The following is a 16,824-nucleotide window of genomic DNA, read 5'->3' as shown; positions in this document are numbered from 1 at the left end:
AAGATTGTGTCATGTTGGTGTAATGGTTGTGTTACTGCAGTTCAATAAACATGACTTTATAAATCCCACAATTCAGTTTAACGATTGAGTCTCCCTAAAAATGTCCATAACAACATCATCTTTAAAAAAAATAATATATATATATATATATTTAAAAAAAAGATTTGTGCACTGGCAGTGTTGCAGTTGTGGTGGTCAGTGTGCGAATTACGGGGGGGTTTGGGGGGGTCTGACCCCCCCGATTAAGGCTCAGACCCCCCCAAAAGAGGTAAAAACCACAGGTCGGGGGGGTCGATACATTTATATATCGTTCTTACCTGTAATCGTAAACATTACAATATATTTACCATATTCATTCAGTAACAGTTTGGCGATACACAGAAATGTTGACTTTATGGCAGGGAATATCACACACAGTATTACACTGACTGCCATCTAGTCAAAATTCACTCAATAAACACAGCGCGAGTGACAAGTGCCCAATACAACTCAAAAAACAGCGCGAGTGACCAGGCAGTGTGCTGGTTCAATAACCTCAGTGTAGCTACGTAGCGGTACGTTCTGCGTAGTGATGGGAAGTTCGGATCATTTTACTGATTCGGTTCTTTGAATCTCGTCCAGTAAAATGAACAAATCTTTTTTCGAGTCATTCGTTAATTTCAACGGGGGGGGGGGGATATCCGTCCACTGCAAACACGTATCATATTCTCATGTAGGTTAGTGCATGACATGTGCACCAGCAGATACTATTTTAAAATAAATTCCTGCATTAAGATAATGTATCATGACAGTTTGTATGATTTGGTCATTTATTATCACACTAGCATTTAATTATCACGGCAAACAATTACACTGCACTAAACTGTAAGTGTAAATGTAAAGTGAAAATAACAAAACCAGTCAGTATGATGACTGGAGCGAATATCATTCAGGTCTTACTAAAACAGCGGCCACGCGAAAGGGAATGAGGAAACTGTTTCCTCTAATAAAAAATACAATGCGGGTCACGTGAAAAAAGGATCCAAAGACTCGTAGAAAGACCGAGTCGGGAAATGAACGAATCGTTCGTTTCCTCCAGTACAGAGCCTATGCAGGTCACGTGAAAAATGATCCAAAGACTCGTAGAAAGACAGAGTCGGGAAATGAACGAATCGTTCGTTTCCTCTAGCTACCACTACAGAGCCGCGGGTCACGTGAAAAATGATCCAAAGACTCGTAGAAAGACCGAGTCGGGAAATGAACGAATCGTTCCCTCTAGCGTTTCCTCTAGCTACCACTACAAAGCCTACGCAGGTCACGTGAAAAATGATCCAAATACTCGTACCCGAAGACCGAGTCGGGAAATGAACGAATCATTTGGACGAGCCTATGCAACAGTCCCGATGCGCAGCCACGAGAAAATGAACGAATCACTCTTTGAGAGGACTCGTTACTCCCGAGTCCTTGTAAGGATTCGTTCAAAATGAACTAATCGTTCACGAACGACACCACTAGTTCTGCGTCGTGAGAAAGTTCAAGAAAGGCAAGTTAGCTATCTAATACCCCCCAAAAATCTGTCACGAATGTGTTTGTAATGGCAACTAGAGAGGGTACAATTTCTGGGGAAATTGTAGGGTGTGCTTGCTTGTGTCGGTTGCACAGGGGTCCGTTTTTGAATGACATTTTTACAACTGATATTTCTGTATATTTTATATAAAAATGCATACTTATTATTTATAAAGATTACATAGATTTAAAAGCATCTTTTTTTTGCTGCTCATTTACAACTCAAAATAGGAGTTCAGTGTAGAATGAAATAGATGTCTTCTCATTTCTCCTACAAGAGGCAGCCTCATAGCTGAATCAAAACGAATACATTTGGCAGACCGGTGTAAAAATTGACCTAATCTCTATGCCTTCGGGTCACATGACCCAACGGTTCATAACGAACCATCGTTGTGTTTACCCACATTTACCCAATACAAAAACAAATAAAAATCATTTTCTTTTAACCTTCGCAATGTGGGGGGTCTGAGACAGCCCAACGGTTAAAAGAAAATGCTTCACCTTGTTTTTGTATGCAGTAAAGTTGTTGCAATACGACGGTGGGTCACAATGACTGATGGGTCAGAATGACCCGAAGATAACACAAGGGTTAAACATCCTTTTAAGTTTTTCCCTTCTCGTGATATTTTCAGGCATTTAGCCTACTCATATTGCATTCATTCATTAATAAATGTAATTTAATAAAATTATTCTACGACGTTACCGGCAGTAGAAGATGGAATCGCAATTCAAACAGTACCATCTGCTAACTGAAAATATGCCCCTCAAAAAGGTAAATAAGCTTGACATTTATTTAGTGGAAAATCGCTCATTCATAAAAAGCTCACTGGTAGCGATCATTGTCAGTAACAACGCAAAATGCGATATAGCCCTGTGTGGAGAAGCTGCCCCGGTAAATTGTACTACTACAGTACAGTACTAGACTACTGCTGTGTTCGTCTTGGTAGCGATTGCGTTGGTTGAATTGGATTTAACGTTCCGTTGTACGGTTTAGGCTGAAATTAATTTTTTTCATGAACAGATTGACAAAGTTTAGGCTGTGGCAATGAAGTTCAGGTTAGTAGTTAGATAGACTTTTGATTAAAGTAGGTGAGTGCCGAACATGTTTTGTCGCCGTTTGACTTCCTAAACAGCTGTGTAGTGCTAGATGTTTTTGACGTGTGTCTCGCGTAGGCTACAGCGTTGCAGTGAGCAACACTGGTTTGAAACCACAGGTAATGATAATTTCACCAACAAATCGTTTACTTGTAATGTAATGTCATAATAAATCCTACAACGAAAATGTATTTGTGAGGAATGTTTATTTTAACGATTGAAAACAGATGCATCATAGACCACTGTAGTATGTGTTGCCCGGGCAACAGAGGCTAATGTCATGCTAATGCTTCAGTGAAATAGTAGACTACCGTTTCCGAAAGTAGATGTGGGCCTACTTCCTTAATAATATCAGCTAATATTGTACATTACATTTCACAATTGTGTTTCACATCACAAATTAAAATGAGTAAATAGTTATCACCCTGGCCTCTTTGCTTGTTGCGTTTCTGCAGCTGCCTTGCAGTAAAGCTATAGTTAGCCTAGCTATCCCCCAAGTTAACAGATGCGAAACGAATGTTCTGCTACAGGTAGTCACGTGTGTTTTCGTGACGTTAGTGACGTTAGTAACGTCAGTGACTGTGGCTAGCAAATTAGCCACAGTTAGCTTCACTTTTCGCCACAAAAACTTAACTTGAGCATAAACCATGCAACGGAACGGAAATCCCAATACAAGCAACTCAATCGCTACCAAGACGAAACTTTTGACACCTAGGTTGTCTATGTAGGCCAAATATTGACTGAGCTTTGGGGGGGCAAAAAGAAATAAAAATAATTATAATAATATATATGTGAGAGAACAAAGGTTGTGCCCTTGCCGAAGGCAAAGCACACCCAATAATATATGTGAGAGAACAAAGGTTGTGCCCTTGCCGAAGGCAAAGCACACCCAATTAGCTGTAGAATATTCACAAGAATGTTAATGATAGAATCATGGTTAACCACCCACCAACTTAAAAGATAGCTATCGCTAGCTCTGTATCAAGCAAAATAGCTTAATTTATCTGTCTCATTGCTTGTCAGAATCTGGAGAGATTTCCAACTACTGTATTTTGTGATGAACAGTCAGATATGTTCCTCTGGTAGTTTTGTAAAGATCAACTTTTTTATTTCAGAAAGAAATTACTACAATAGTGTTTGTAGTTTTAGTTTGTGTGTGCCATTGCCACTTACTTGGTTGGGGCGGCCTCAGTGGTGAACTTCGTTCCGGGGGCGGGGGGGGGGGGGGGGGGGGCACTGAGTTGACCCCCCCGATTGTCATTGTATAATTCGCACACTGGTGGTGGTCATTTGTTGTTCCTATCTTTAGAGACTTCAAGTTCAAGGCTTTTCACAAACCTTAACTTACCATCAACGTCATTGTAGTTTTTAACACACAATTGGTCCAGGGTCCTACACACAGGAGCATCCTAGAAGCCAAGTTATTTCCTATTCACAGTGAAACTACCAAAGATGGGGAAATATACCAGGCTGAATATATTATGTTTGTATGTTTGTGAATTGGACTGTGTCCTGTTCCATTCCAGAACAATATAAACAGATATACTAACTCCATCCCTCAATCCTTGGTGGTCCGACCTTTCTGACTCACCGTATGAATCACAGCTCCAGCCTGTGATTGACAGGCCTGTACTGTGGTAAGCAGCCCCAGCTCAGTACTAAAATGCAAAAAAAAAAACGTAATCTTCATGTCTGTCTTTTGTGTAAGTTTTTCCCACCTTTAAACTGAAGCAAATTCCTTACAAGATGAACATATCAGATCAGGTACTGAGCCAGCTAACGGCCGCACACCTTCTACACTGCTGCATCTGATGTCTGTGCTTCCAGGATTACAGCAGCGCCATTGTACTCAAGGAATATGTGTGGGTGTGTGCACCTGTATGTTTCTGTTTTAGAGTTCCATTGAAGCCGACCAGCAGCTTAGCAAGTCTAGATCTCTTTTAGAGAGCCAACACCACCACCTACTGCACTGTCTGGAGAAAACCACTGTGAGTACACGCACACACACACATTTCAATATATTGTTAATTAATTTAATAATGATGTGTTTACAATTGATATCACATTACTACAGAAATCGAGGTAAATAATTAATTACTGAACAATTAATGTTCGTGTGTACATTTGACATAGCTATATTTGAACAAATTCAAATGCATAATAATACAGCACATATTTGATGAGATTTATGGTCATAAATTATTTTCATACACTTGGGCATTAAGTACTTTCATGTGTATTGCACCTTGGTGTCTTGTAGACTGGGAATTTACTGTTCTGTCTGCTCATCTCTTCTGCACAGTCTGGGTAAAATATTGATTCTGACCCATCTTTCAGTAAGGAATTTTCTTAAGCCATATTTCAGTAAGGATAGAGCAGTGGGCATACAATAGTAGGATTCCTTATCTAGTGAGGCTAAGAGGGGGTAAGCCAGGTCTACCCTAAATGCAGATATGTTGTACTGTTCTGTCCCACCTCCCCACCACCATCGCCCTCTTTTCCTTCCTCAATCTGTCTTCTGTTCTAGAACCATGAGTTTGCGAATGAGCAGTGTTACCAACAAAGCTATCTAGAGGGGGCGCTGGACAGCTACCCACCCAGAAGCTTCTCCCTCTCCAGTCAGGAGGGTGTTACAGGAACCTGCTGCTCCCGTTGCAACAAGAGCCATGCCCCTCTCTCCAATGCCAGCATACCAGCTGGTGTGCTCCTCCACCCCCGCACACAACCACACAGCCTCCAGGGGCTGAGCACCATTCACATTCAGCCACTCAGCACTAGGTAAGCGCCAAGCCCAGAGACAGTAGACTTTTTCAACCACTATTGATTCATTTAGATCATTCGATAGATTTTCAATCTACATTTATATTATTGATTATCATTTTATGTCAACAGAGAAAATGCTAATCAGGAAAGTCTGAACTAGCCCCTGAATAGTTAGAAAACATGGAAAGCATGACCAACTATTGTCATAAACATTATGGGCTCAAATGTAATAATAGTATAATAAAGATATTCATTTATTCATTTAGGGGAGACTAATTTAAAACATAAGGGGGGCAATTGAACCTGCCACCTTATGATTTGTAGTCAAGTGGCCTATCACTGAGCTGTACTCATGTACTGCTGCGATAAGGCCATATGTTCCCCATTCACAACTTGTCTTTTAGAGACTAATCTGGATTCTGATTGTCATGTGTACATGTGAGTGGTTATAATTGTGAAAAGGGGGCAGGACATTTGAATGTAGGTTAAACTTAAGAACGAATGGAGACAATTGTATAACTTTATTTCCCTCCTGCTCCTTGCCCTCCTCCTCTTCCTATAGCCGCTCCAGTCTGAACACGCACGTGGACGAGCCAGCACGCCTTAATTTCCAGGGTGGCCATATCACAACAGCAATCATTAGCATCCCCACACCCCCAACAACTACTCCTGACGGGGACGCCCACCTGCCCCCAGTTCCCACCCCACAGAACATTGTTCTGCACACAGTGCAAGTGTCAGCACTGTGAGGGCAGGAGCACACACAGAAATCCAGACAGCAAAGATGAACTGATGAACAAACTAATTAACATAGACAGAGGGAGGAAAACTTAAACTGGATGGACTAACAGATGGAAGGATTCTGTTTCAGCACAACCAAGGAGGAGACAGCCCTCTAGTGAAAATGTACTGTCATGACATGAACTCCAAATGGAAATGGAGAAAGCATTTTAGATATAAGTTCACGTGTGTGTGACTGTGTGTATGTGAGTGTGGAAAAAAGGGTGTTTTGAGCTTGCGTTGCGTTTAGGATTGTAGGACAGAGTATGAATGAGAAGAGATGCACTATGCACAAAGCAGCTTTTTGCTTTTAAAGTTGAATCTCTTTTTGTTAAAGAACAGTATATGAAAAGGTATTAGAAAGAGATAATATTTGAATGAAAAAAATGTTTCATCTTGGTTTAACTTTTGTTTTGTTATAATTCATCAGTCCACTTGTATATCTTGGTTGAACAATATTTCACAATTCATCTCTTTTTTCCAGCCACAATATTAACCTATTCCCATAAATTATTCGGGGGGATTATTTATGGTAGGTGTGACTGTGGGTTCCATTGTATGCATGTGCAAATGCGCTGCAAATTAAGAAAACACATGCAAATAGACAAAACACAAGCAAATTAAGAAAACATCTTCATTAATTTGACAACACATGCGCAGCATTCAGCAAACACGCTGCAAATACTGCAAAAACTACAGCACACAAACCAAAAACGCTGCAGTACATAGACGCGTTGGAAAATCGAAAGCACACAAACCAAAAACTTTGCATCCAGTTTTCACAACGGAAGTTCTTCAGGCCTCTAGGGGGAGCGCTAAGTGGAACAGCTTGATTTTCGGCCCCACGGAGCGAGAGAGAGCATATGAGAAGTTTGTTTTGGAAAGGGGACCAAAATCGAAGTAAAAGACGAGGGCCACATGTAAAGATGAATACTAACCTTTTTATGTCGCCTCTTTACTTCAATGTTGGTCCAAACTTCTCATATTCTCTCTCGCTCCGTGTGGCCGAAAATCAAGCTGTTCCACTACCCCTCTTTTTCATTAACTTTGTTTCTCTCTTAACCCTCTTTTGATTAACGGTTGTTGTTGAGACTACTGCTGTTTGTACCCTGTCAGGTGTTGAATATTATTTATGACCTATATCATGTGTCCCGACTGTGAAACGCCTCATAAACATCTATATCTGCCACTAACAGGCTGTGGACTTTATTCTGATTGACTCCTTTTCTGTTTATTTGTGTAGATCGAGGCGAATATATACTATTCAACACACATGGAACTAATTAACCTGCTTTCTCAGGCTTCTCCACCCCACCAATCTAGAAACTAGTATCAATGCTGTAACTAGACCTTTATCTCTGGTCCCATAGCTTCAATCCCTCCACTGGAGGGGGCAGCCGGGGGCAGAGGACAGGAGTTTTCTGAACTCTGAACGAAACTGGCGAGTGACCATGGTGTAGATGAGGGGATCCACAGCTGCAGGGATGCAGGTGAGCACCACAGCGGACGTCTCGAGCTCCAGGAGGACCTGCGGACAACAGGGAGAGAAGGGGCCTGGAGATACACAACACCCATATAAGCCAACACAACTATCTCTATGGTCCCCTCAACAACCTCTTAGAAATATTTGAATAGTAATCTTTGTTACACAGTCTTGGTTGTATGTCATCTTTAAATGCAAGTAGGCAGGAAAAGTTATCATACTGGTGACCTCGCTAATTACCCGAATATAATACTTTGTGAAATATGAGGCAATGAGTTTAAAAAAATATATATATTATTAGGTGTGCTTACCTATATTCTCATATACATAATTTATTATTGGTTGTGCTTGCCTTTGGCATAATTTAAGTTTTTGTGGAGAAGTGAAGCTAACACAGAGTTCCAACGCTTGCCTTGAAAAAGAATTCCATGCTACCTCCTGATTTACCAGGTACCATATTAAGTGATGATCTATAGGCCCCTGAAGCTTTCCGCCCCCATCCACGCCCCCCTCCCCTCACACACACAACTCCCTAGGACACCTGACTACTTACTTGATTTAAAAGGAATGGAATCAGGTGGCTGAGCGGTGAGGGAATCGGGCTAGTAATCCGAAGGTTGCCAGTTCGATTCCTGGTCATGCCAACTGACGTTGTGTCCTTGGGCAAGGCACTTCACCCTACTTGCCTCGGGGGAATGTCCCTGTACTTACTGTAAGTCGCTCTGGATAAGAGCGTCTGCTAAATGACTAAAATGTAATGTAAATGTAAAAGATGTGCCAGTCAAGTCTACATTATAAATTGTAGATTATGGGCCCTATCTTGCACCCAGCGCAAGTATCATTCCTAGTTTGCACTCCACGCAAAGCGGGCTTTTCCCTCCACAGACGCACGTCGGTAAATTAGGGAATGACCTTGCGCTCCCGGGGGCGGTTCAGAGAAAAAAGGAGGCGTGTTCCGGCGCAAACTTTCCCTGGTGCTATTTTGCAGTTTCAGAAAAACAATTCCGCCACAGACCAGGAAAAACGTAGTCTAAAGTCAATGGCGCATTTTTCAGATGCTATTTTAAGGGCGCATGCTTGGCCCGTGCGCACTGCTGTCGAGGCCAGGGTCTTCTTGCTACTGCGAAGCTACTTACATTGTTTTGATTTATTGTATGGCTGTGTTACATTTCTTTCATGTCAATGATGAAAAAGATTTTCATGACAAATCTCTATGTATGTGAACTTGATTTGTAACAATTGTGGCAATTTCCTCCCACGCCTGTTTAACCGAAGAAATTTTGGTGGGTTTCTTCTCCCATCAGAATCAGAATTCAGTTTATTCGCCAAGTAGCCTTTGTAACACAAACACAGAATTTATTCTGGCAGGAAGGTGCAAACAATAAATATATACGGGTCTTAAATTAAGTTCAAAAGAACAATGGTTAAACTAATCCTGAGAACTAAACAATTAAAAAATATAACAATTTAAAAAATAAAATATATATAAAATAAGAATTTGAATGAGCAGCATGAGTGGACAACTTAGTGCAATGAGAACTGCTCTGCCTTTCCCATACAATGTCACTTCTCCATCTTTTACGGCCCTTACGAGAAGGTCTGTCTCCTCGGCTGCGAACCACTCCTGAAGTGCGCCTGGCAAATCCGCCGTTATAATAGCAATCCACCATCGAACAAGCGCGCCTCTTAAAGGGAATGTGAGATGACGCTCTGATTGGTTTATTGCACGTTACGCCCAAACCACACCCATTAGTAATGTAGCTACTTCAGACCAACCCATTTTAGATTTGCGCCAGGCGCAAAGTAATTTATTCCTAGCGACAGCGCCGGAGTCCCGCCCACAAAGTTACTTGCGCTTTGCATTTTGATACTTCCATTTCAGATCGTTAAAATAGGGCCCTATGTCTTATTGGGTGTGCTCAAGCCTTCGGCGAGAGCACAACCGTTGTTCACTCACATATATCTTATTATTAGTGTGTTTGCTGTAAGCAAAAACACTATTGTTATTCTGCATACTTATTTTATTGGTGGCCAAGCCGCGAAGCGGCGAAGCCACTTAAGTGTTTATACCTTTTCTTATTATTTGGTGTGCTCACGCCTTCGGCGAGCACAACCACTGTTCTCTCACATATATATTTGAGAGAATGCTGTTAAGCATTCTCACTATTGTTTTCCTGTTTCTCTTTATTGTTGGAATGCTGTTTCAGCATTCCAAGTATTGTTCTTTGAATCTTTATTCAACTTCTTCATATTCTTCTTATTCTATTTCTTCCGTGGCACGTTTCAGCGCCTTCAAATCTTCAGCTATTAAAACCGTTCAGCTATCAACAAAATCAGCTGTTTCAGGCCATTCCTGCTATGACTTTTCAGCTTTGTACCTCTTATGCTTGAATTAATATAAATCAATATTCATAATATTTTTTGCATGGTTTTCCAATTGAGTCTTTTTTTCAAATCCTCTCAATCCTCTTAAACTTCTTCAACTTTCAAATCCTTCTTCTTCCTCAATCTTTCAGCTACATCCACCATTTAAACTTTAAAATGTTGACAAAACCCTAAACTATTTTTTAATAATTCTGCTTTTCGATATCTATTCAACTTTTTTCAATATCACTGATTATGGGTGTGTACGTGAAAGCCTAGAGTGCAGACTGAAACGCTTAGAGTGGAGGGGAGCTTCGGATGTCGTTGAAAAAATATTTCTAGTTTGCCAGCATTTCCACAATTTTCCCTCTTCATGCTTCATTTTTGGATCAATAGATAGCTAATTTAGTGCTGGTCGTAGACAGTTGTCTGTTGAATCCAACAGACGTACACATTTGTTCAGAGCCCCACGAAAGCAAGACAAAGTCCAACTCTCGCCCCATAGAGACCAATGCAAATCTGGTGACAAAATCGTCAGAGAAAGCAAAAAGAACAAGATTTTGAAACTGCCGGTAGAGTCGTATTTCCGACCGCACAGAAATATAAAGGACATCTCTGGTTTCGGCAGAGTCTTGGGTCTCGGAAAATATCCTTATTTTTTTGGATTGGACGTATAGTTTTGCGTCTAGGTTAACTTGTTTGAGGTGGGGATTCAAGCTACATTTCTGTTATTCTCTGCCCTCAGCGATTTAGCAATCATAGCTGCGCCATCACCGTGGCAACGACAGACACGCACCACTCAGTGTCTCACACAGGTGATTGGTATTACCTGATTAGTGGAGTCACAAGACAGAGTTTGATAGTATTTCAACCTGATACAATTTACAACAGGTGACTCTGCAAAGTGCTGCTAATATCTCTTTTACTACTATTGCTAATGGAACTGTTTTATTTTACTACGCCACTGAGTGCGTTTACTTGACCATGAGAAACCCGATTACTAGCAATTGTCAATTTATGCCAATAATACGATTACTCCGTTTACATGTGTAATTGGGTGTGCTTTGCCTTCGGCAAGGGCACAACCTTTGTTCTCTCACATATATTTACATTTACATTTAGTCATTTAGCAGACGCTCTTATCCAGAGCGACTTACAGTAAGTACAGGGTTATCCCCCGAGGCAAGTAGGGTGAAGTGCCTTGCCCAAGGACACAACGTCAGTTGGCATGACCGGGAATCGAACTGGCAACCTTCGGATTACTAGCCCGACTCCCTCACCGCTCAGCCAACTGACTCCCATATATATTTTCGCCCCCCTAAGGATCAGTCAATATTTGGACTACATACACAACGGCGGTGTCAAAAGGTTCGTCTTGTTAGCGATTGCGTTGGTTGTATTTTTATTTACGTTCCGTTGCATGGTTTAAGTAGAAATTGCGTTTTTGTGGTGAAAAGTGAAGCTAACGGTGGCTAATTTGCTAGCCACAGTCACTGACGTTACTAACATCACTACGTCACTAACGTCACGAAAACACTCGTGACTACCTGTAGCAGAACATTCGTTTCGCATCTGTTAACTTGGGGATAGCTAGGCTAACTATAGCTTTACTGCAAGGCAGCTGCAGAAACGCCACAAGCAAAGAGGCCAGGGTGATAACTATTTACTCATTTTACTTTGTGATGTGAAACACAATTATGAAATGTAATGTACAATATTAGCTGATATTATTAAGGAAGTAGGCCCACATCTACTTTCGGAAACGGTAGTCTACTATTTCACTGAAGTATTAGCATCATGACATTAGCCTCTGTTGCCCGGGCAACACATACTACAGTGGTCTATGATGTAGCGTTATCTGTTTTCAATCGTTAAAATAAACATTCCTCACATATACATTTTCGTTGTAGGATTTATTCTGACATTAGTAAACGATTTGTTGGTGAAATTACCATTACCTGTCGTTTCAAACCAGTGTAGCTCACTGCAACGCTGTAGCTTACGCGAGACACACTACAAAAACATCTACACTACACAGCTGTTTAAGAAGTCAAACAGCGACAGAACATGTTCGGCACTCTCCTTACTTAAATCAAAAGTCTATCTAACTACTAACCTGAACTTCATTGCCACAGCCTAAACGTTGTCAATCTGTTCATGAAAATAATTAATTTCAGCCTAAACCGTACAACGGAACGTTAAATCCAATTCAACCAACGCAATCGCTACCAAGACGAACACAGCAGTAGTCTAGTACTGTACCGTAGTAGTACAATTTACCGGGGCAGCTTCTCCACACAGGGCTATATCGCATTTTGCGTTGTTACTGACAATGGTCGCTACCAGTGAGCTTTTTATGAATGAGCGATTTTCAACTAAATAAATGTCAAGCTTATTTACGTTTTGGGGGGCATATTTTCAGTTAGCAGATGGTACTGTTTGAATCGCGATTCAATCTTCTACTGCCGGTAACGTCGTAGAATAATCTTCAAAGGGGGTTCTTTACTCATGAATGAATGCAATATGAGTACGCTAAATGCTTGAAAATATCACGAGAAGGGAAAAACTTAAAAGGACGTTTAAGTCATAGAGATTAGGTCAATTTTTACACCGGTCTGCCAAATGTATTCGTTTTGATTCAACGATGAGGCTGCCTCTTGCAGGGGAAATGAGAAGACATCTTTTTCATTCCACACTTAACTCGTATTTTCAGTTGTAAATGAGCAGCAAAAAAAATATGCTTTTAAATCTATGTAATCTTTATAAATAATAAGTATGCATTTTTATATAACATATACAGAAATATCAGTTGTAAAAATGTCATTCAAAAACGGACCCCTGTGCAACCGACGCAAGCAAGCACACCCTACAATTTCCCCAGAAATTGTACCCTCTCTAGTTATTGGGTGTGCTTTGCCTTTGGCAAGGGCACAACCTTTGTTCTCTCACGTATATATTATTGGGTGTGCTTTGCCTTCGGCAAGGGCACAACCTTTGTTCTCTCACATATATATTATTATTATTATTTTTTTTATTCTTTTTGCCCCCCTAAAACTCAGTCAATATTTGGCCTACATAGACAACGTAGGTGTCAACAGTTTCGTCTTGGTAGCGATTGAGTTGCTTCTATTGGAATTTACGTTCCGTTGCATGGTTTGGGCTTAAGTTAAGTTTTTGTGGCGAAAAGTGAAGCTAACGGTGGCTAATTTGCTAGCCACAGTCACTGACGTTACTAACGTCACTACGTCACGAAAACACGCGTGACTACCTTTGGCAGAACATTCGTTTTGCATCTGTTAACTTGGGGGATAGCTAGGCTAACTATAGCTTTACTGCAAGGCAGCTGCAGAAACGCCACAAGCAAAGAGGCCAGGGTGATAACTATTTACTCATTTTACTTTGTGATATGACACACAATTGTGATGTGTAATGTACAATATAAGCTGATATTATTAAGGAAGTACATCTACTTTCGGAAACAGTAGTCTACTATTTCACTGAAGTATTAGCATCATGACATTAGCCTGTGTTGCCCGGGCAACACATACTACTGTGGTCTATGATGTATCTGTTTTCAATCGTTAAAATAAACATTACTCACATATACATTTTCGTTGTATGATTTATTCTGACATTAGTAAACGATTTGTTCGTGAAATTACCATTACCTGTGGTTTCAAACCAGTGTAGCTCACTGCAACGCTGTAGCTTACGCGAGACACACTACAAAAACATCTACACTACACAGCTGTTTAGGAAGTCAAACAGCGACAGAACATGTTCGGCACTCTCCTTACTTAAATCAAAAGTCTATCTAACTACTAACCTGAACTTCATTGCCACAGCCTAAACGTTGTCAATCTGTTCATGAAAATAATTAATTTCAGCCTACACCGTACAACGGAACGTTAAATCCAATTCAACCAACGCAATCGCTACCAAGACGAACACAGCAGTAGTCTAGTACTGTACCGTAGTAGTACAATTTACCGGGGCAGCTTCTCCACACAGGGCTATATCGCATTTTGCGTTGTTACTGACAATGATCGCTACCAGTGAGCTTTTTATGAATGAGCGATTTTCCACTAAATAAATGTCAAGCTTATTTACGTTTTGGGGGGCATATTTTCAGTTAGCAGATGGTACTGTTTGAATCGCGATTCCATCTTCTACTGCCGGGTAACGTCGTAGAATAATCTTCAAAGGGGGTTCTTTATTAATGAATGAATGCAATGAGTAGGCTAAATGCCTGAAAATATCATGAGAAGGGAAAAACTTAAAATGACGTTTAAGTCATAGAGATTAGGTCAATTTTTACACCGGTCTGCCAAATTTATTCGTTTTGATTCAACGATGAGGTTGCCTCTTGCAGGGGAAATGAGAAGACAGCTATTTCATTCTACACTTCACTCGTATTTTCAGTTGTAAATGAGCAGCAAAAAAAATATGCTTTTAAATCTATGTAATCTTTATAAATAATAAGTATGCATTTTTATATATAACATATACAGAAATATCAGTTGTAAAAATGTCATTCAAAAACGGACCCCTGTGCAACCGACGCAAGCAAGCACACCCTACAATTTCCCCAGAAATTGTACCCTCTCTAGTTAGTTATGCGATTACTCAATAAATGCGTCTACATGGTTCTTTTTATTAATCGTTGTATGCTCCACGGACAAAACTTGCACCATCATCCTTCTGCAACAAAGTGTCGCCGTGTCTGTATCGGCCCTACTGCTGTATGTTTCATTCAATCAACACATTGAATCCTACTAAGAAAGCCGAGTAAACGCACTCAATGATAGGCTACATCTGATACTGCTATTACTATCCCAACTATAATTTCAGCTGTTAAGACTATAATATTCTTTTTATGACTATCTAGCCTACTTCTTCTTTTGTTTAATAGTTCAGCTTTCAGCTTCTCCCACATTGTATTTAAGCTCTTAGCATAGTTAGATGATGCAGTTCAGTTTCCACACTGCCTCTTTTGTGTGACTCACACATTTTTAAAATTCATTTCAGCTTCCGGGTGTTTTCTTATTTCTGTATTTTCAGCCATTTAAAAAAAAAAAATCATCTTTCGGCATTCCAACGCATTTTCTGCAGGAAATGCCTTTCTAGTTGCAACTTCTTAGTTCTTCCGTAGGTTTTTTGGCCTTTAACCAGTCCTGCATACTTTTGTAAGGCTGGGTGTCAAACCTGCCCCCACCTCTCATATGCTAAAGTCTGGAGTTTCTGGACGGTCTCAACTTGATGGCCCTCACACCCCATTCAAGATGTAGTTCAAAGATTCGTTGGGGAAAGTTTATTTGTTGCTGCTCCAGTTCCTTTAGCTGCATATGCATAGTGCATATGGTTTGTCCATCCATGAGTTTTGTGTGGATGAGTATTGGGTATTGTGGATCAGTATGTACCTTTGTGTGTTTTATAGAGTTGGTGGTAAATGTTCTAGGTTTTAGCTAAACTCACAATGGTTCCTGACCTGTAAATGTAGATTGGTATAACTTGTATTTTATTTTATTATTGCTGTGTAATTTATGTTTTGTTTATTTTGGATCCAAGAACACTGTTTTGCTTTAACAGCCATATTGCTTTACTTTAATTCCTGTTCCCCTGAACCTTTCTGTGTTCCAAGGGAACAAAAAGGGGAAACTGTAGGGCTGTTTTGGCAGCCCCTTTGTCACTGGTCACCCAGACACTCGTCTGGGACAGTTGTTGATTTGCATGAATGCTAAAATGACAATCACACCTTAATGACACACCTCTGGAAAGGTGGTCTCAACAGTTGAAGAGGAAGGTGGACCAAGGAAGACTCTGAAATTATCATTAAAAGTTGTGTTCTTGTAAATATAGTTCTAAACAGCTTTTAATGTCATGTTTGATATGATTTTGTTTCTTATTTTACGTATTACATTCTAGTCATAATTGTAATACTGTAACATGTACATGTACAGGGTTTACAGAGTTTGTGCTTGCAGCAGACCAACATATGTTTAACATATTCCCTTGTCTTGCAAGGGCACCACTTGGTCTGCTGCAGCCTTGATTAATGATCCAATTTGAATTTGTATGCGTTAGACAACTTTTCAGTCATATGACCGGTGTCCCCATTTTAGTCAGGTTTGGGTGTATATAGGAAGATGTTTTTACCACTAACTTTGAGTTCTGTTTACGATACAAGCTCCGGTGCGTTAGGTGCCTAGTCTTTGTTGTGAATACTTTTGTTAACCATTGCTCTGAAGGTATGTTTTGTATTTGATGATATTTCATTATCATTGTATTGATTATCTTACTATTTAGATAATAAACTATTATTGTGCATTTGAAGTTACTTGTTCTCCTTGAAACGTATCTATCACGCTATGGCGGTGAAAACTTTGATCTAGTCTGGTTGATGCGGCTAATACTGATTATAAACATAGACTTTTGAAGTAGGTTTTAACTTAAGGCCTCTGAGTCACTTACGGTGGATCTCCATGCTCCGAAGGAATTTACCGGAGCCTCTGAGTGATCGGTTTACATACTAGGTCTACTATGGTTAAAATCCATATTATAGTAATGATAAACGACTGATTAGTGAACACTCATACTTTAGGGTCGATGCTCTGATCAAGCAGACGATTTTTACCTACGCCAGAGTTTCATGTCATTAACTGTTTAGCGCTCAAGGTTACAGGTAACGCACTTGTGCACATTTCTAAAATTGGAGTCAGATATTAACAAGTCAATTATCTCCCTGAACATCTAACCAGAATTGAATTGGGTTTCCCACGCCGAGGACAAACACC

General features: G+C 40.3%; 2 protein-coding genes across 2 annotated transcripts in view; one reads left to right on the top strand and one right to left on the bottom strand.

The window, feature by feature from the left end:
* Window positions 1-6,152, top strand: part of kcnd3 (potassium voltage-gated channel, Shal-related subfamily, member 3) — a 187,587-nt gene extending 181,435 nt beyond the window's left edge. Inside the window, exons 4-7 of the mRNA XM_067239892.1 lie at window positions 4,372-4,404; window positions 4,536-4,628; window positions 5,168-5,418; window positions 5,966-6,152. Of these exons, the coding sequence (XP_067095993.1) occupies window positions 4,372-4,404; window positions 4,536-4,628; window positions 5,168-5,418; window positions 5,966-6,152 (564 nt within the window). The remainder of the gene's footprint in view (window positions 1-4,371; window positions 4,405-4,535; window positions 4,629-5,167; window positions 5,419-5,965) is intronic.
* Window positions 6,153-7,555: 1,403 nt separating this feature from the next.
* The window catches only part of LOC136946487 (D(2) dopamine receptor-like), a 30,944-nt gene continuing 21,675 nt past the window's right edge, over window positions 7,556-16,824 (bottom strand). The window contains exons 3-4 of the mRNA XM_067240838.1: window positions 14,749-14,764; window positions 7,556-7,711 (exon numbers count right to left, since the gene is read on the bottom strand). Coding sequence (XP_067096939.1) covers window positions 7,556-7,711; window positions 14,749-14,764 — 172 coding nt within the window. The remainder of the gene's footprint in view (window positions 7,712-14,748; window positions 14,765-16,824) is intronic.

Source organism: Osmerus mordax, chromosome 7, assembly GCF_038355195.1.
Source record: "Osmerus mordax isolate fOsmMor3 chromosome 7, fOsmMor3.pri, whole genome shotgun sequence".
In the NCBI taxonomy this organism is placed as follows: domain Eukaryota; kingdom Metazoa; phylum Chordata; class Actinopteri; order Osmeriformes; family Osmeridae; genus Osmerus; species Osmerus mordax.
The sequence above is the reverse complement of the archived record's forward strand: the minus strand, read 5'-3'. Positions and strand labels throughout refer to the sequence as shown.